The 18,703-nt window shown below is 45.3% G+C and overlaps 1 protein-coding gene across 2 annotated transcripts in view; it reads right to left on the bottom strand.

The window, feature by feature from the left end:
- SLC2A1 (solute carrier family 2 member 1) overlaps positions 1-18,703 on the bottom strand; it is a 1,088,583-nt gene that overhangs the window by 73,500 nt on the left and 996,380 nt on the right. The window contains exon 1 of one of the 2 annotated variants that reach the window (XM_069610860.1): positions 175-584. The exons of the other annotated variant lie outside the window; for it this stretch is intronic. Within the exon in view, the coding sequence (XP_069466961.1) occupies positions 175-192 (18 nt within the window). The 5' untranslated portion in view covers positions 193-584. Of the gene's footprint in view, positions 1-174; positions 585-18,703 lie in introns of those variants that run through there. 2 annotated transcript variants of the gene reach the window in all.

The following is an 18,703-nucleotide window of genomic DNA, read 5'->3' as shown; positions in this document are numbered from 1 at the left end:
GTGGCAGAACGAGCCATTGCCATGGGGCAATTGGCATGTGTGCCAAAGATGCTTCCAGCTCACGGACAGTTTAAGCAGAAGTCGTGTTATCACTGCTACTAAACGAGCAATACCAAAGACACTGCGGATCCAGGCGTGTCATTGAAGAGACAGTGGCCACCCCTGATCACTCACCTTGCCGTTTGACTCCATGGTGCCAGCTCGCTCGGACAGCCTCGGGCAGGAGTTCCGGGCGGAGGGCCCTCTCTAATCGGCCACTAGATAAAGTGCGTATGCACGCCAACAACTGTGCCCCTCTCTAGCCGCTTTCCAGAGTTTGGGGTGGTCAGGTGGCTGGGGCAGAGTGCACAAAGTCTTTTTTTTTCTTTTTTTACCGGAATCTTCCTCCTTGGGCGCTGTGAAAATGCTCAGCGTGTGCGGTATCTGCGGGGCGCCCGGTGTTCGCGAACTGTGGCAAGTAAGGTCCGCGGTCGCAAAATGGCAGAGATGCTGACCGGGGATGCTGGGCAGAGATGCTCTCTCGGTAGCCGGCTTCTTCTCTTTTCCCAAGATCTCCAGCTGCTCTAAAATCTAGCAAGCCGGCTGGCAGGACCGGTTTATACGCCCCGGTCACACCCCCGCCGCTCCTGATTGGCTGCCAGGCAGCGAGCCCATTTTTTTGTGGGTGTGAGGGGGGTGGGTGCCTACGTCTTCCGTGTCACCCGATCTCCCTGCCCCCTCGCTCCTCTCCACAATGCCTTCTTGTTCCGAGCGCTCGAGGAGCGGGGCAGCAGCATTCGATGAGTTCAGGGCATGCCTGACACACCCTCCATTTTCCCTTCCTCTTGTCGATTTACATTCCAGCAGCATCCTGTTAGTCTGTTGCAAAATGGTTACAGCGGCGTTATAAAAGAAAGCCATGCCTGCCTCTGATCTAGGCATCACTTTTATTCAGGGATTTATGCGGTTGCTGCAGGCGGTGGCGGGTGGGAGAGGAACTTTGCCGGAGAGAGGACTGGCATTTTTAGTGAGGTTGACAAAAAGGTTTTTTTTTAATGTTTGGAAAATCAGCACTGAATGTATTATTTTTGATAATTACATTAAAAGACATGTCCCCATAATGTATGTCGGGTTGACTGGCAGGGCTTTGAGGCTCTACCTTAACTATTTTGCCGCATTTCAGCGCATGCATTACTCGCCAAGTACTCACCACGTATATGCCAATGATGTTTAGGAGCACGCCATGACTTTCTTTTTTGAAGACGTAGTGGTTGAAGTGAGCGGGAACGGTCGGGAGCGCTGTTCCACTGCTTTTACTTTTTACTGTTAACAGCAGCTGCACTCGTGTTTGCAGCCATTTTCACCATTTCGGAACTCCCGCACAGCCTCCCTTCCCCCTCCCCATCCACCCACCCCCCCCCACTCTTCCCCCCGTCACAGTGCCACTACTGTTTTTGTGTACTTCTATCACTGTGTAAGAGCCCTGATTTTAACCGGTCTCGGGTTATTGTGTTCTGATTATTTTAGAGAATCTGATTTTACCAGCCGTCAGAAACTTTTAGGCTTCTGGTGGAATGGCCCTGAGTGTTTTTGTTTTTTTTTTGTTTTTGAGGGGTGGGGGGTCGAGGGCTGACAACCACTCTGATAACTAACATTTCCGACTACTGGTGACCTCTTAAAACGTTCTGTTTATTGCCAACCCCTATGAAACGCTAAGTCCTGATAACGGCAGATCTCAGCAAAGGCTGTGGCAGAGAGAGACAAGCTAAGACGTGATGAAACGGAATCTTCCCAGACCAGTGCCCGAGGGTACGATTCATGCAAAGCTTGTCATCAACTTCATTGGTGTCTTGAGTCTCTGGTGACGCTTTGACCAATACCCTGATTATGTAGGAGCTCTGAATATTTTAAGTGCTACACTCTGTTCTGACTTGGTGTTGATGATGTGAATCCCCAAGCAAGTGGTAGTGTTTTCCAACTAGTTGGGTGGGCTGGGGTCAGTGATGCCCAGAGAGAAAACTGGCTGGGTGTTGATGAAACAAGGTCGCTGAAGGTGGTATCCTAGACAAAGTGATTGTGTCCAGTAACAGGATGTTGCAGCAGTGAGTGTGATCTGGTTCCTCCGGGTGGGGAGAGTGGTCATGCAGGGACGAAATGTTGTTACAGAGAGACATTTCCAGCTCTTACCCCAAACTTGTAACTTAATTTATCCTTATGGGGCCGGTTAAAGTGCCACAGTAAATGCTAAGAACCTTTGGTGTCCTTCAGCTGCGATTCTTTCATTTGACCACATGTTGCAGAGTAAGGCAGAGTGCCAGGCAGCCTCCTAGTCTCTCTCTCTCTGATGACCCAGTGGTGTAAATGGAAAGCATTTAAAGGGGGATTCCACAAGGGCTGGGGTGGGGTGAGGTTTGGGGTAGGGGGCAGGGTTTGGAGGAGGGGCAGAGTTCTCAGGCACGGGGCTAAGCAGTTTAACTCCACTCAAAGGAAATGTTCAACATAACAGTTTAAAAATGTAGCATTTTTTTTCATGCTGCTTCTTTCTAAATTCCACAGTGTACATCAATTCCACTTTAAATCACTTCCAAGGCAGTGGTGCACCCACAATACTGTTGGTGATGCAGTGATTTTTAGTGCATTAAGGGATCCAGAGACGCACTCTACACTAGAAGGATACCAGGGCAGCTCAGCAGGTTGATAGACCATTGCTGCGATGGTATATATTAAAAACTAGTTGTTAATCCTATGACTTTTTACAATCCCTTATAAAAAAAAGCAAGTGCTATAAAAAGTGTTTAGCCAGAGCATGGGTTGGGCTGGTTGGTTGCTTATATTCAGGCTGGAGGGGTGGCATTTCTGCCACTGTAGTGACAATGAAATGTTAGCACCCATGAACCCACCGTTTGCTTTCCTAATAACTGATGTCAGCACAAAAGAAGCTTTTATTTGTGATTGAGCAGTTTGATACGCATTTAAGATCCTTCTAAATAAAGCCTGTGATAAAACCCAAAGAAAGGGGCACACAAATTACAGGGTATGAGTGTGCTAGCCCGACCAAAAAAAGAAAAACATTTCAAAGTAAAAAAGTGAGTGCAAGTTTAAGCAGCATTTTTGAGTTTGGAAATTACTTTTTTTGTTCTATGAAAGTGTAAAATGCACCTTTGGAAAACAATAGTGTGCCTAGCATGTACAAAGCCTGCTTTTAACAGTGATGGCCTCCCACTTCAGTGATAGTCATGGCCCATTGATTCCTGTGGTGACCTTTTCAGGCCAGAAGGAAAAGAACAGGTTATGCATGATGACCCTGCAAACACGCAAATGGCTGAGGAAGGAAGCACAGAGCAGATTACTCTATGAAGCTGGGGGCTCTGTAAAGCCTTCTCAGGGCTGAGGCAGGCCAGGTCGGTGATCTGAGGAGACATCTGATGCCGCATCTCTGATCCGGCAGGAACCGGCCCATTGACCAGCGCTGGTGACCCCTATGCAGCAATGTGCAAGCGGCCATAAAGTTGCACCAGCCTGTTTACGCACAGATGTTTAAAGGAGACCCTCTTATCCTACCGGTCAGGGCGCATGCACATTCACACCAGAACGGCTGTGTCTCTATCTCTTTAGGTTAAGCCATCATTTAGCATTGTAGTCTCTGTGGTGTGTGGTCTGTTGCTTGGGCAGTCCCACCTATACAATGTTGCAGTAGTTCCGTAACTGAGGTGCGAGCGATGAGTTCCACATGGGGATGGACTTGAACCAAGGCCGGGGTCTTCCTGAGGGATTGGAATAAGGGGTGTGTGCTCTCAGCCATGGTGTTGCTTTGGTTTGCGAAGGTCCGTTCGTAGTCTCCCAGGTGGTTGACCCTTTGATATGGAGTTGGGGGAGGGATACCATGTATCCAGGCCACTGAAAACGTAATGGATCCTCAAGACTCGGGAGGATAGCTCAGGGGCAACATGCTCACCTTGGAAGCAAGACGACACGGAGCAACACCGGCTCGATCCCCAGGTCCGCGCTTAGAAACCTCTGGGTATTAAGTGCGTTATAAATAACCTATCATGTCATATCAAGACGGCACCTGACTTGAATGACCTCCGTGCTTGCTCCATTTAGGCCTGGAAAGCTCTCCTTCATCTATAAGCAGAGGTTTTCAAATCATGTCGGGATGTTGGCGTGATTTCCAGATCCTCCTTCTACCGTAGGGAGGATCTGGGTATTAACCAAATACATCTAAAAGAGAAGGCAGTGCTACTCTGTATTCTGGGGTATACATTTGATTTACAAAGTAGTGAAGAGTGCAAGGAGCCTTCGGGAACTTTGAGTGTGTGTTTTCTGCTCGTTGTTTGCCAGGAGCCGTGCATGACCAGTTGACTGTGGTCGGCAGAGAAGCCTTTAATCCAATTCAACACTATCCCATAGATTCCCATACACTCATGTAGGCCAGTGGGAAAAGACTGTGGTATGCCGCATTGAGGTGCAATCAGAATAAGGCGATCGGCTGAGTCTGATGCATTTCAATGAGAAATACCCTCATCAATGCTATGAACAGTCACCTTCTTATTTATTTATTTATTGCATTTGTTATACGCCCAAACCCGGAGGTATCACAGCCTATATACCTTCCGTTCTAATCACAAATTCTGTGAGTAGTACGGGGTCTCCCTCACAAAAAGGATGTATCCGGCAATCCATGTTTGTCGTCACAAACTCCACTCAATGCATTGATTGCCTAAAGATACAACAATTAACCTAATGCTACAAATAAGCATCAGAGTGGCCTCCTCAGGAAGCACACGTTTTCTGTGTCTCTTTTCCGACCCCGATTCCAGTTAGGGTTTTAGGTCATCCCTTACAACTTATCTTCAGGGTGCTGGAAAGCAGTCAGAATTCCACCAGGAGCAGTCAAACAGGGGACAACACAACCACGAAGAAAAGCCACGCTTCCCCATATCTGCATAACCCTTGGGGATCCTGGGAGCCCGCACAGGCGATGGAAGAGCATGGCAAAGTTTGACTGTTATTACTAAAAACTTTGCACACGGTTCATTGCACATATGATCACTGTGCCGTCATGTAAACAGCAGATCTTTGGAAAGGTGCATTATAAGAAAAGCATCCCAATATGTTAATATATATATATATATATGTTACATATAATGGAGACCCCTCTCTTCATTTAGGCTACTGTGTGGTCCCCAACAGTACTTTGGTGCAAGAGCATACCAGGCATTGCAGCCTACCTTTGATATATAATATGGGTCAGAAATCCGCTGATGAACGTGAGCACGTCACACAGTGACCACAACCCGTCGCTGGAGTGTCTGGGGGATGTAGGGCCTCCCCCACATGGGTATTTTATTTTTTTCAAGTGGCAAAAATAATACATAATGAATACACTCGATATGTTTCACAATGGGGGGAAAAGCCATAGGATTGGCAGGCAGTAATGAACGCCAATGCTTGCGGATGAGTGTGGAAATGAAGTTGCTAAGAATAGTAAACACAAATGAAAGCAACAGCAGTGTGGCCTAACATCGCAGATGTCTGTAGAAAGCATGTTTAGGGGGCATAGAGTCCGAAGAGTAGAAACTGTGTCAAAGTGTGAGAATAAATCGCTGCTGGGCGATACCAATGTTGGCAGTTAAGGGAAACAGCTGGGATTTTGGCCCTGTTATACGTGTTTGTCACTTTACAATTTCGTCAGCCGGATACACTACATCGCCTCCTGTTTCATCTTCTTTAGAAAAACCAGTGTTCAGTGGTTTCTGCGAAGTTGTCTCTCATGGCCAAACTGTTACTCTATTAGATATATCCGCCTTCTATAGCACCAGCCCACATGATAAATCCACCTGACAATACATAAGAAATTTTCATAGAAACAGGTCTGCAGAAACAAATGTCATTCACCTATTCAGAAAAAATCGAAGGGACTCAATGGACTCCACAAGTATTCAAGGAATTGCTGTGGCATGAAGATTACACATAGATAGCAGCAATCGCTCAACCTGCTCAACTATCCTTTCATTTTTATGTCAGGTGTTTTGGGCTTTAGCTGATGATACTGTGGATCTCATATATATTTCTTCTTCCTTTCCCAGCGTCACAATGGGGATGTTCTTTCCCAGTACAACTGTTATTTCAAAATACTAGTCGGCTAGTGAGATACGATTGTAGTTAGCCAGGACACCTGAGACTTCACATGGTATCCTCCTCAGGATAAGAAATGGGCCGGAACAATACGGAGTTCCACTGCGGCAAAGTTTGTCTTGCCCGAATATTGTTTCTTTTCGGGGCCTAAACCCCTGGGGCTAGATTAGCCCAGCAAAACCCAAAATCTGATTCTGAGCCGGGGCTCAGGATCTTTCACCGACAAGCAGGTTTCAGAAGACGTGCACAACAAATGTATGTGCTCCACAGAAACAGCCCAAGCATCACAACCTGTGTGCAAGCTGTCCAAAGCAGACATTTTACTGTTAGTGTGAGGATTGAGATAAATTAAAAGAACAGAGAGCCCAGATTGCATTACTTGCTCATAGGGTTTAATGCTGAGTCACTATTACAGACATATTTCAAAATTAAAATGTGGCCATTCTTGTCTTCCCAAAATGCTCTTTGCTTTTATGTAGATAGCCAGGATTGGGTGCCTGGCTGCAGCTCGAACTGGGCTGGGGATCCTTCCAGCCATGGCGTCAGGGCCTTTCAACTTTTTCAATTGAAATAGGCCCCAGGGCTGTGAGGGAGCTCTGATCAACTTGTTCATGTTGGCAGCCTTGTGACACTAAAACCTATTGCTTTCTTTGGGACATGAAACCTGCCTGGCATGCACATGACAGGCTGCCTTTGCTAGCGCCTTAAGGCCAACACCTTCCTCTCCTTTAGTAAGCAAACTGCAGTCAAAGAAAGATTAATAGATTTTCAGCCATACATTTAGGCCCCGATTCAAGGAATTCTTTGCGTGAAAAACTGGGATTTGCGTGCCATTCTGGCCAGTGCGACCGGGGAGCCTGAACCGAGCAGACGTTGTCTATGTGAGTCTGGGGCGGGTGTGGGGCTCACGGGACATCTCAGGGGTACAGATCGCCCCACAACAGTATTTTTCCGACTTGACCCTTGCCCATACCCTCAACCCCTCACCCCCTCTTCCCCAAGCGCTGTACTACGCAGCACACTCGCATGTTAACCCTGTCCTTTTGCTTTGATGTAAAGGCTCTGAAGTGGTCGTGAGGTGGTATAACGTCCACATTAACGTAATAAAATAAACGTGCAGAGCTAAAAGTGACCGGGCAGCGAGGTACATTCTCATCACACACATAGGTGTAGGCATGTTAACTCAGGACCTTTCATGTGCCAGAGAATGACGTTGCATTGAATCTGTGCATTTTACTTAAGCTTACATGCATGCTTTGTGGAGTCTGGAGGCAGAGCAGTGGGTGTGTTATATCCGGCACTGCTAACTCACTGACCGCCTCGATACGTTCTCAAATACCATCCTGTGACAAGAGGCAGGTGACTAGCTGACGGACAGCCTTGCGTTATGTCTGTCACGTGACCCGCCGTAAGCAAATATACGCTTCAGCACAGCGTGTTCAGGGAAAAGGGCACGTTGCGTGTATAGCACTGTAGGACGCCCTAATGCCACGTCAAATCGCCGAGCAGGGGACGGGAGCGGGACCAATTTTCCCAGTGACATATAGAGGACAAACACATATTCCTCAAAAGGCGTTATTCGCTGTGAAGGAAGTCGCAGTGAAAGAGTCAGCTTTGTTATGGAGATAACAGAGCACAAGAAAATATGCCAACCTCAAAATCAGCTGCAGCAAGGCAGCGACCGGAAAAGGAGAGGGAACATGAGCGGTGGCAAAGCAATTAGTTTGGGCATTAGTATAGATGTTACCTATTTGCAGGCCTTCACCACTCGAAAATTATTTTCATTGCTTCGATTTTTTTTAATGTATGCAATGGTTAGAATAACCCTTCTGCAACATCATTAAAAAATACATACAGTATACAAATATTTCCTACATAGAATACAACCACTGATAAAAAAAACACATATAAAACACGAAAACACATAAAATCATCTTATGAAACCCAATAAATTGCATCATATGTAATGCAAGCTATATAAATACAATCTGTGGAGCTATCTCTTAAAATGTGTATAACATTAATTTCATGTAATATCACTCAAACGAGCTGTGTTGTTCTCTACCCGCCTCAACTGCGCTTTCCCCTGCCCTTACAACCATGGACCTAGAACAATAGGGGTTACTTCAAAACTGATGGGAAATGATAAAATACTCATGGTTTCCATCCAATGCATATACCTTGTTATATATATAACATAGTCAAAGAGGAAGAGCCAGTCAGCACATGACGGCTGGTTTCAATAGCACACTTACATAACCTGCAGGTCCTTTCCTCATAGGGAATCCCCCTCCATCTTCCCAGATGTTCGTTGGTAGGCAAGATGTCAAATCTTAAGTAGGTAATAAAACGCCCAAAAGCGTTTTTCTTATTTTTTTTTGCACGGTTCAAAGTGACTTTGCACTGCCGACACAAACCCTGAATCATGGAACCGTGCAACGTGTATTTTTGCATTGCAAAGTCAGCGCATAGTCATTTTTGAAGTACAAAATTACTTTGCACGGACTTTGCACTGCAAAAATATACTTTGCACAGTTCCATGAAGCCGGCTTTCTGTCGGCAGTACAAAGTCACCTTTCAACAGTGCAAAGTCTCTTTGAACCATGCAAATAATTCCATGGATTGGGCCCTAATTTGCGAGTTGGCTGGTGTTGCCAAATATAGGCAGGGCAATTTAGGCGTAAAAATCTGTCCTGCATACATGTAATACATTTTTGTGACCGCAGCTTGCATAAACTCAAGTCTGCATCCCAGACAGCAGTTTTTTTTTTTTAGCATTTCCCAAGATACAAGCTGTGACGAATCAACTTCCAGGTTACTAGTAGTCCAGGTGTGCATATCGCTTTCTAAACCATCAATCAGCCCCACACCCCTAATACACCAGAAGGGATCCGAACAGATTGGAATAACAAGCAAATTATAAACCTCCTTGTCCAATTTTGGTGGCGTGGACAGAACGGCAGACTTATCTCCGAAAGGTCATGGATGGTTGGTTAGTTGCAACCCAGCGAAAATACAATTATTAGCCAATTATTAAAGGGACTGCCCAGTCAAGGTTGTATCAAAAATATCTACTTTATTTATATCACAACAGACAGTTCTAGCAACATTACGAAATACAACCTACCCTGTAAAGGAATGTAGGTGGCTTCAGGGCGCTTTGCAGCCTTCTGTGACAGAGTTTGAGACAGGAGTCAGCTGCGGGTATCAGGCAGCAAGTCGGTTCAGCGAGCAAAGCTGGATGAACAGCTGCAGTCTGGCCTACACAGTGGCTCAAGATCCGGAATCGTTGTCTCAGTGTGGATCAGCGGTTCTGAAGCACTGGTCGAGATGTCTCGGATGTCTTTAAGCGACGGCGGGTTGACAACCATCAGCGTTGCCGTCGGTTGCAGAGTGAGGAACTCGACTTACTCAACAATGTCCCTTAAGGCAGACGTTGGTAGATGCTCATCAAGGCACTTCTCGCAGCTTCTTCAGTGGGCTTGTGGCGTCCTTTAAGGCAGACAGCCCACAGCCGTGAAGTGTGTTGCCTAGCGCTGGCCTAGCTCCGGGAAGCAATGGAACGCTTTACAATCATAGGTGGAAGAATAAGGTTAGGGAGCAGAGAAACCAGGGAGTGGGAATCTAACAACAGAGGAGGGAGAGCAATAGTCAGCAATTAATCTACAAGTAACTAGGGGAGAAAACTGTGGTTTCAGATCCCCAGTCTCAGGTATGGTGGGGAGTGGACAGTGTATGGTCCTAGGTGTTAGGGAGTAGTCTTGCCTTAAAGAGGAGGCTCCTACCTGAACTGTAAAGTGAGGAGGCGAGTGGGATGTTGATGTGGAGGAGGTTTCAGAGTCTTGGGATGTAGACAGTGAAGGTCTTCTGGTTTTTTCCTTCCTACACCGGCAGAGTTCAAGACTGCACTTACTCCTGGTGGATCATGGGCCTTTGCAGACGCTGAGTTTCTCAGTGAGGTCGTTTGGGGACTTCTGGGTGGCAGCCTGAAGTCAGAGAGCAATGTTATTTTTGTGTCACACTGCCTTAGTAAGGCACCTTCTCTGAATATATGGTTTTGCTTGCAAAGGCCTTTCATGTCTAGAGTTTGAAAATGTGTCATGCAGGGTATGGCTGAAAGAGGAATCTGTATTCCTTGTGCTACGTAGGCTTTCTATAATTTACTTGTGAACACAATTAACACAGCCTTTGGACTGCAGTCCTTTGGATCCGATCTGCTAACAGCCAGATAAGCTTTGGATCCGATCTGCTAACAGCCAGATAAGCAGGGCTCAAGTCAAGTGGGTGAACAGAGTCCACCCACTTTTTTCAGAGGGTGGACACCCCCCACCCCAGGGTATTTTAGCGGTTGTGTCTAAAATTAAAAACATTTGATGTTTTCTTTGAATTCATGCCGATCTGGGGCTTCAAACAGTGGTAGCCAGGTTTGCAGGCCAGACACTTCACCACTGCACCATATAACCTGATGAAAAATACAACTTAAGTTGAAATGACATATTTCAGGACTGGATGTTCCAGGGCAAACATTGGTATTGATTCTTTGAGTTGAAAACATACACATCTGTGCAATTTGTATGGTTATGGAAAGACAATTTAATGAAATGCACATATGTCATCTTGATATGCTAATTCCTGGTGACGTCACACCCCACTATGTATGTTAAAGAATCCCCCCCCCTTTTTAGGACTTGACCCCTGCAGGTAAGCGCTCCGGAGAGCTCACCGAAATGAGCCTGTGGGTGGGAAGGCCATCTTCGTGTCTTAAGAATCGGGAATAAGTGTTGGCAGACACTTCCTCCATGTTAGATTGGATACAGGTAGTACCCGGGTGTTGACGTTCTTCAATAGGAACTGTTGGGGTCAATAAATGAAGTTTGGTGGTACCCTGACATGGAACGTCTGAGGGCGGGGCTGGCTGACTTCGGCTCAAGGGGGGTGTTGATAAAAGCAGAAACAGGGGGTATCTTGAGACAAATCACCCGGGGGGCAGAATGGGACTGGCAGTAGTTGATTTGATGGCTGATGGAGGGATTTGGGATTCCTGGTGAGTCGGTATAGAGAGGAGAGGGAGAAAGGAAAAGGGTTGATAACACAAAACAGTGCTTTATTTATCCCTTAAAAATGTGCACATCCCAACTATAAAATACAAAAACAAAGCACTGATTTTAGGAGTAGTATGGTAGCTAATTGTTATCTCCTTATTTTCAAAATGTATACATCTCAAAATATGTCACATGTCTGCAATAGGTTTATACTTTTCACTACACCAAATAACCTCAACGTTTTAGGACATCAATACCCGCTTTAATGTGAAGTAAAAGTGATACACCCATTAGTTATTGCATTAAAAATGACGTTGTATATAACGCTGACAGATACAAGCAATGTATTACATGCACTGAGCTTTCACACCTCTCCACAGGCGGTACGAGGGCTAGCATACATGCAATTGTTACTGATGAGGAGAACTGTTTTTAGATGCTATTGAAAGCCAATGAAAGGTGATGAAATCATTCATAAAGACAAGTGTCATGGCTACTTCCAGGAGGCTCTGACCAAAGCTTCACCTGAGTCATGCAGTGCATCATGAGCACAATTACTTCACCAGAAAAACAAGAAACTCTGCACCAGATTTAATACTTTGGACAACATTATCCGAACACTGGTGATCAATGCAAAAAAAATGATAACACCTTGCTAAATCTTTATCTTTAAATATAGAAAACAGTCACAACAACTGTTCCTCAACCACCATCCTCCACCTAAAGACGGAGCATCAGTTTAAGAGACAGGCTAGTTTCCTTGTCTAAATGATCCACATTGGAAAAACATTATGCAGGGAGAAGCCGTCTGCCATCCACGGACTTGAAATATGGCCTTCCTTCAACACATCGATACATGTAAGTCGCAAAACATGGTATATGACATTCCAAGCCTGTGTAGCATATCCAATGTTAGCAAAACAAACTGAAAAGTGACAGAGAAGCTAGAGTATGTGCCTTACTTCAGAAACAAGAACTTGAAATCACCAGTCATAAGCCCCTTTCTGAAACTAGTCCATACAATTGCAGAAATCAGATTCATGCAACTTGAGATGGTTACAAAACCTAAGAAGATGAGATGTTGAGACTATACATGTGGATCAATGTTCTTAGACAGAGGCAACTAAACAATGCTGTATTACTGTATTCATGACCAGGCCGAGAGCACAACTAAGGACACAGTTGGGACACTAAGCAGCATAAGACGTTTTATTGAAGGTGAGTCAAGGATACACACCGGGACTTCCTTACGGTGTCATAAGCCCTTTTGTGTGATAGGCATGTGGTGATGAGCCGCTGCAAGTTGCCAGGGTGGATTTCATACTTCCCCTCTCGCCTAAGGTGAACACTGTTAACAGTATGAGGGACTTTATCAACTGGGACTTTCTCAAACATTCCCAGAGAGACGAATTACTAGAAATGGTTTCTGATTAATGGTTCAGCCAAATCATTCCATGGGCCAATCACAAGAGAGGCCATATTCTGGACACTGTTTAAGCCAAGCCATACATTAGTTTTGATTATTTTTGCCTAGGAAGGCTGGAAGGGTGGGGTGTTTCTTTTTTTTGTCAGGCTAAACCAGTTCTCCTGGGGGGGTCAGCGGGGGGGGTGGAGGGGGGTCCTCCAAATGGACATCCCTCTCCTACTTTCTTTTTAACAGGCTTCCTCTTACTGCCTTGAATACATATTTCAGTTGTGAGTTTCTCGTGGCAATTATTTGCTGATAAACACATCTCTACAAGAAAGTCAATGGTGCCCATTTCCCCAAAAAACTATCAGTGCGTGGCTAGAGGACAGATGACTTTCACTGACCTCCATTATACTGTGGTTGGTGGTGCTTGACCCCTGATAGACCATCCGGCCTGGGCCCACTCCATCGCTACTTAGGATCTCCACCATCCTCAAGGAAAAAGTGAAAAAAAGTTGGAGTACGTCTTGCTTCCAATCCCTCCCAGAAACGTCAGTAGGAGACACTGAAAAGAACCTGTAGTTTCAAATAGTCAGACTTTCAATCATTCCACACCTTGTGTGATCTGGTAAGTGAGCAACAGTAGTCAAGTCTTGGTAAGCCAATACTCCATCACTTCAACAGCTACTTTCCAGGCCTCTTGTCGAACCAGATTCGTCTCCTTCAAGTAGCTCAAAGCGAAAGGGCGCAACCGATTGAAGAGCTCCAATGGAAGGACAATATCTCCATGGAAACGGGGGAGCTTCACTGTTTTGCAGGGGAAAAAGAGATTCAATTTAAAAATGCTCTGATTTCCACATAGAATCCTCACGGGAAAGCACTTTAACCCATCGTATCTAAGCTCTTTCATTATCGACCGTCTAGAAATCTGTGCTGTGCAAAGCAGGCTGTCTCTAGTTGTCTCTGGCTGTCTCAGCCTACACCAGCATTCTCTGAAATGCAGCTGGTTCATGTAAGGAAAGGACATTTTTTATTTCAGGACCTGATTATCCGGAATGCACTCCCCGAGGACACTGTGAAAAATAAAATTGCAGCTCTTTAAGGAAAACTCTTAAATCTTAACTTTGTTCTTGGGTATTGATTGTCAGTATTTATTCAAGAGAACCGTTTTATCTTTTTAGTTCACAAGATATGATGGAACCAGCTCCTGGAGACTTCTCACTAACTCACTCACTCACTCTATCCCACTTTTGGGTGTTTTCTTAATGCAGAACACAGCAAACCACTTCCAAAAATATCAACCCGCAAGTCTATTGATTATATTGTGTTTAAATGAGAACTTCTGTTTGTGGTGCATCAGAAATATTTTTAAAAATCGTGATGCCATGTACATTTTCTGTGAATGTTTCCAGCAGTGTCACCCTCCACTTCTTGGGGCTCAACTGAGACTTTTACAAACCCAAATATTGTTTTGTCACCGGCAAATTCTAAACATCTTCTTACCTATTTTCTTATTTGTTTGTCATGGAGGCCATGTACTCCCAATTGTTTAACCATGGAAGTTTTTTTTTAAAAGTCTGTCTTCCAAATTGTTCTCCACTTCCTCTCCCAAAGGCTTACAAGAAGCTGTGCACACATGTGCTATGATCTGAACAAATGAAGCCTTCAGACTATGTGAAAAAGGTCCCATACCGTCTTCATCACCAACCATGACCAGGTAAGTTGTATGAGTAGTGTAGTGGATGACTCTGTAGTCTGCAACAGAGTCAACCCAAAGAAAGAGGAATATGCTTACACCAATAGCAGAAGTAGGTTTTGGGGTCAGAGGGAGCAAAGGGAACATCATCGGGCACTGGTCAATACCACAACATTCGTCTCCATGTGGTGTGCATGGGCAGAGCCAGACCTGAGGCTATATTCCTCCAACACCGCCCCCCTTGCAACGCCTATGGGCACGGGGGTTGCTAGGTTTGTAAAAGATCTGGGGCTACGCCAATGTCGTGACTGTCATGACTCAGGGCTAGCTAGCCTTTTAGTTGTAGCCCCTGAGCTTCTATCCGGTGCAACGACCAAAAGACCTGGGGCTATAGACCCCCCAGCCCCTCCCTAGCAACGCCTCTGTGCAGGGGCCTCAGGACGTTCCTGGAGGGTTGCGGGTGACATTCCCCCAGCACCCAGTTCTGCCACTGCCTCTACCACTGGGTTACACGGGCCAAATATATACATTACGAGATGAGGCAAAGATATCAGCAATGCTGCACACATGTGGTGTGGAAAGTCAATCTGAAATCCAGAGGTTCCACGACACGAGAAAAAGTAGTGAAATAAGAGGACGCGCAAGACCGTCATGAACCGGATATTCTGCTACTGTGATTGACGTGTTTCTCACTCACATCCTCTTTCACCTTAGCACAGGGTTTTCCCTGCCCTGTCTCACCTTGCTGTGCAATGCCGGTTTTCACGGCCTCATTTGCATTTTTCAGCTGCTCTCTGACTGGCACTTTTCCATTCTCTGCTGGATTCCAGCGCTTGGTGCATTCAGCCCTGCCTGACACACCCACTCTTGTAAATGTTCTCCCCTTTTGGAGTAATGCTGACACTCTTTTAAACTGTATTCAGGTACGGAATTTATAAAGCACAAGCCTGGCTGGGAAACAGAGTGCTGTATGTAGGAGACGTACCCATGTGATCCAAGGAGGAGGGTCCAGGTCGAAGGGGTTTCCAGGATGACCAGGGGATGCATAACCAAATGAATGCAAATGAAGATAAGAGTAGCAGTACGCGTGCCCATACGACTGAAACAGTACAATTAAACAAACGATACCGTTTTTAATGAGCCTGGCCACACTTCAAGAGGATGCCACCATTTGTTGTTCTGACATTTTATAATGGTAATGGTATGGTAATGTTTATTTATATAGCGCCTATACACAGACAAGTGATTCAAAGCGCCAAAATGAAGGCATTCCATATACATGGAGTAATCCCAAATATAATCCTGGTCTCATTGGTTGAGAAATTAAAGTTGTAGCCCTTGCGGTGGGACTTCCCTGTACATTTTCACAAGGAGAAACCTCCCATGCCCTGGGAAAGGGCATGTCATCAACAGAAAGTGTTGACATTGGGAATTTGTGTATCTTCGTTGTATCTTTCAGCATGATGATGGTCTAAACTCCCCATTTTGCACCCCCATGATTGATACTCATAAATAATTGTAAGCGATAATAGAAATGGTACTATTGGAAAAATCTTCCTTGTTTGCCGCACAGGAAATGCTCACCCACTGCACTTATTTGGTAGTGCATGATGCGGAGGTGAATGGGTCAGACAGTTGGTTCACAGTTTGACCGTTTTTCAGCTCTAAACTAATAACTTTCTAAAAGATCACCCCACTAATCACCCTCTTGTGGGCTGCACTGTATGCTCTGTGAAACGAGCTGGCGCATAAGGCTAGAGACTGAAATTGCTAACTCACTTACCGACGCAGGCTTCACCCACCGTATCCTTGCAACCACTCATGAAAAGGAAAGAATTCATGACTGGTTAGCAGATTTAAACTGTTCTATCGCCTCAGTAGTTAACGCACCTTGTGTCTGGTCTGATCATCACACTATTACCTTCAACATCTCAGCTAGCTACCAACGCTCCAGTCCAGACTTTGAACCCCCAATTTGTACGAGAAACAAAAGAGACATAACCAGAGATAATCTTCTCCCTCACATCCTACCAACTCTGAACAATGTATTATTATCCTGTTCAGACCCCACAGTCCTATTTGATACCTACAATGACACCATTCTTAAAGCAATGGCCGCCATTGCCTCTATTAAATCTAGGAAAGCCAAACCACGCACTCACCTCAATTCGTGGTTCACACCAAATCTGAGGGCCCTACGCAAAGAAAAAAGAAACATGGGAGCCCGTTGGAAAAGTTACCCTACTGATGCCAACAAGAAAAGCCTTATCATAGCGTCACTCAACTATAACGAGGCAATCTTCCTAACCAAAAAGGAGACGTACAACAAACGCATCCTGCAAGCTGAATCTAATACCAAAGAGCTTTTCAAGATCCTTAAAGAACTTGAAACACCCTGCACACCACCTGATACATGCAACAAAGACAGCTCTTGGTGCTCAAACATACAAAAAGCGTTCCTAGACAAAACCCCCACACTCCAGGCTAAAATCAATCCCAAAAAAGCAGCCTCCAGTCTAATGCTCATCCCAACTTCACCCTGGATAAAAACTAATCTCACTTCACACACCATTATACCTTTTAGCTTCTCACCTGTAACCATCCCTGAGGTAGAGAACATAATTAGCAAACTCAAACCTTTTAATTGCCAGGGCGACACCTGCCCAGCTCCCAGTATAAAGGAGGCCTCCCATGAACTAGCTCCTTTTATCACAGCGCTAATCAATTTGCCATTCAGCACAATCGCTTTGCCAGATAACCTTAAGGATGCTTGGGTCACCCTCCTTCTCAAAAAACCGTAGTTAGACCCAAACATACCCACTAATTACAGGCCTATCACAACTGTGCCGTTCCTGGTAAAAATCTTAGATCGAGCAGCTTACTTGCAGATTCAGGAATACCTGTAACGTAATGATCTCCTTGGCCTTAGATAGTCAGGCTTCCGACCAAAGCTTGGAATGGAAACGGCTTTGATAGACCTTAAAACTCAAATTGAGGACCTGAAAGACAACGGCAAGATCGCCCTCCTTTTACTACTGGACCTATCGGCCGCTTTCGATTTGGTGAACCACAAAATCTTGTGTCGACATCTCAAAGTGGCAGCCCACTTCTCAGATAAAGCTACTACCTGGATTAGATTCTTCTTGGCGAACAGACCCATGAGGGTCTTCTCCCCTTCTGCCTCATCTGAGCCCGCTCCAGTCCTTTGCGGTGTCCTCCAAGGATCCTGTGCCTCACCCACACTTTACAATGTGTTCACAAAACCGCTCTTTGATATTCTTGACTATCTGGGTGTCACCTACACTAATTATGCGGATGACACCCAGATACTCATCCCTATCTCGTGCGACCATACAGCTGACACCAAAGCCTAAAACGATGTTTATATGATCATCCAGGCTTGGATAGCCCAACATGAGCTCTGTTTTAATGATGATAAGACAGAGCTCCTCATTCTGGTTTCCCTCAACCGACTGAGCAGATTAGACCCTACATTCAAATCATTTGTCATCGATGGCAATATTATCAAAGTGACTAATGACACCAAAATCTTAGGTATTTACCTCAACTCTACCCTATCTCTCTCTCTCAACAAACTAATGCTGTGATCTCAGCATCTGCATACACCTGCAAACTCATCACTGCCTGCCATCCATTCATCACCACAGCTGACTGCATCACTCTTGCTAGAACTCTAATTATGTCCAAGTTAGACTACTGCAACGCCCTTTATCTTGGGACCAGTCAATGAAACATTAGCAAGCTTCAGGTCAACCAAAATAACGCCATCAGGGCTGCCTTGAACATACCCAGGAACCAACACATATCGGACACCCGACGCAACCTGCATTGGCTCTCTGTTGCCCAAAGAGTTTCCCTTAAATCTCTGGCCCTCACACGTAAATGTCGGACTAACAAGGCATCCACATACTTGGCCACCCGGTTTTCTCTGCAAACCTCAAGTGGCCACAAAGAGCAGCCCAAACGCACTGCCTATCTGTACCCAGATTTAAATTGCAAAAATCTGGTGGGGCCAGCTCCCTGGTCCTCGCTTCCAAACTATGGAATTCTATGCTTACCTCACTTAAACTAGAACCCTCCTTCTTTGCCTTCAAGAACAAAGCCAAACCATGGCTCATGACCCAAGACTCACACAATCCTCTATGGTAACCTCTAACACCAGGACTTAGCTCATTCACTGCAACTGCCTTAGCCGGATTGTACATATCTTAAATGCCCTGACATTTTTCTGCAAATATCTCACCATGTATAGTATGTCTTGTAACTGCATATTGATGCTGCGGTTGTAACCTATGATATGTGTATGTATATTGATGCTGTGATTGTAACCTAAGACATGTGCCCAGATGCCTTTAGGCCAGGTGCACTATATAAATAAAGAAATACAAATACAAATACATTGCCATGTTGAGAGTGCAG

The sequence above is a fragment of the Ambystoma mexicanum genome, chromosome 8 (genome assembly GCF_040938575.1).
Source record: "Ambystoma mexicanum isolate Mex_15411 chromosome 8, UKY_AmexF1_1, whole genome shotgun sequence".
Classification (NCBI taxonomy): Eukaryota; Metazoa; Chordata; class Amphibia; order Caudata; family Ambystomatidae; genus Ambystoma; species Ambystoma mexicanum.
Note: the sequence above shows the minus strand (reverse complement) of the source record. Positions and strands in the feature narration are given on the sequence as shown.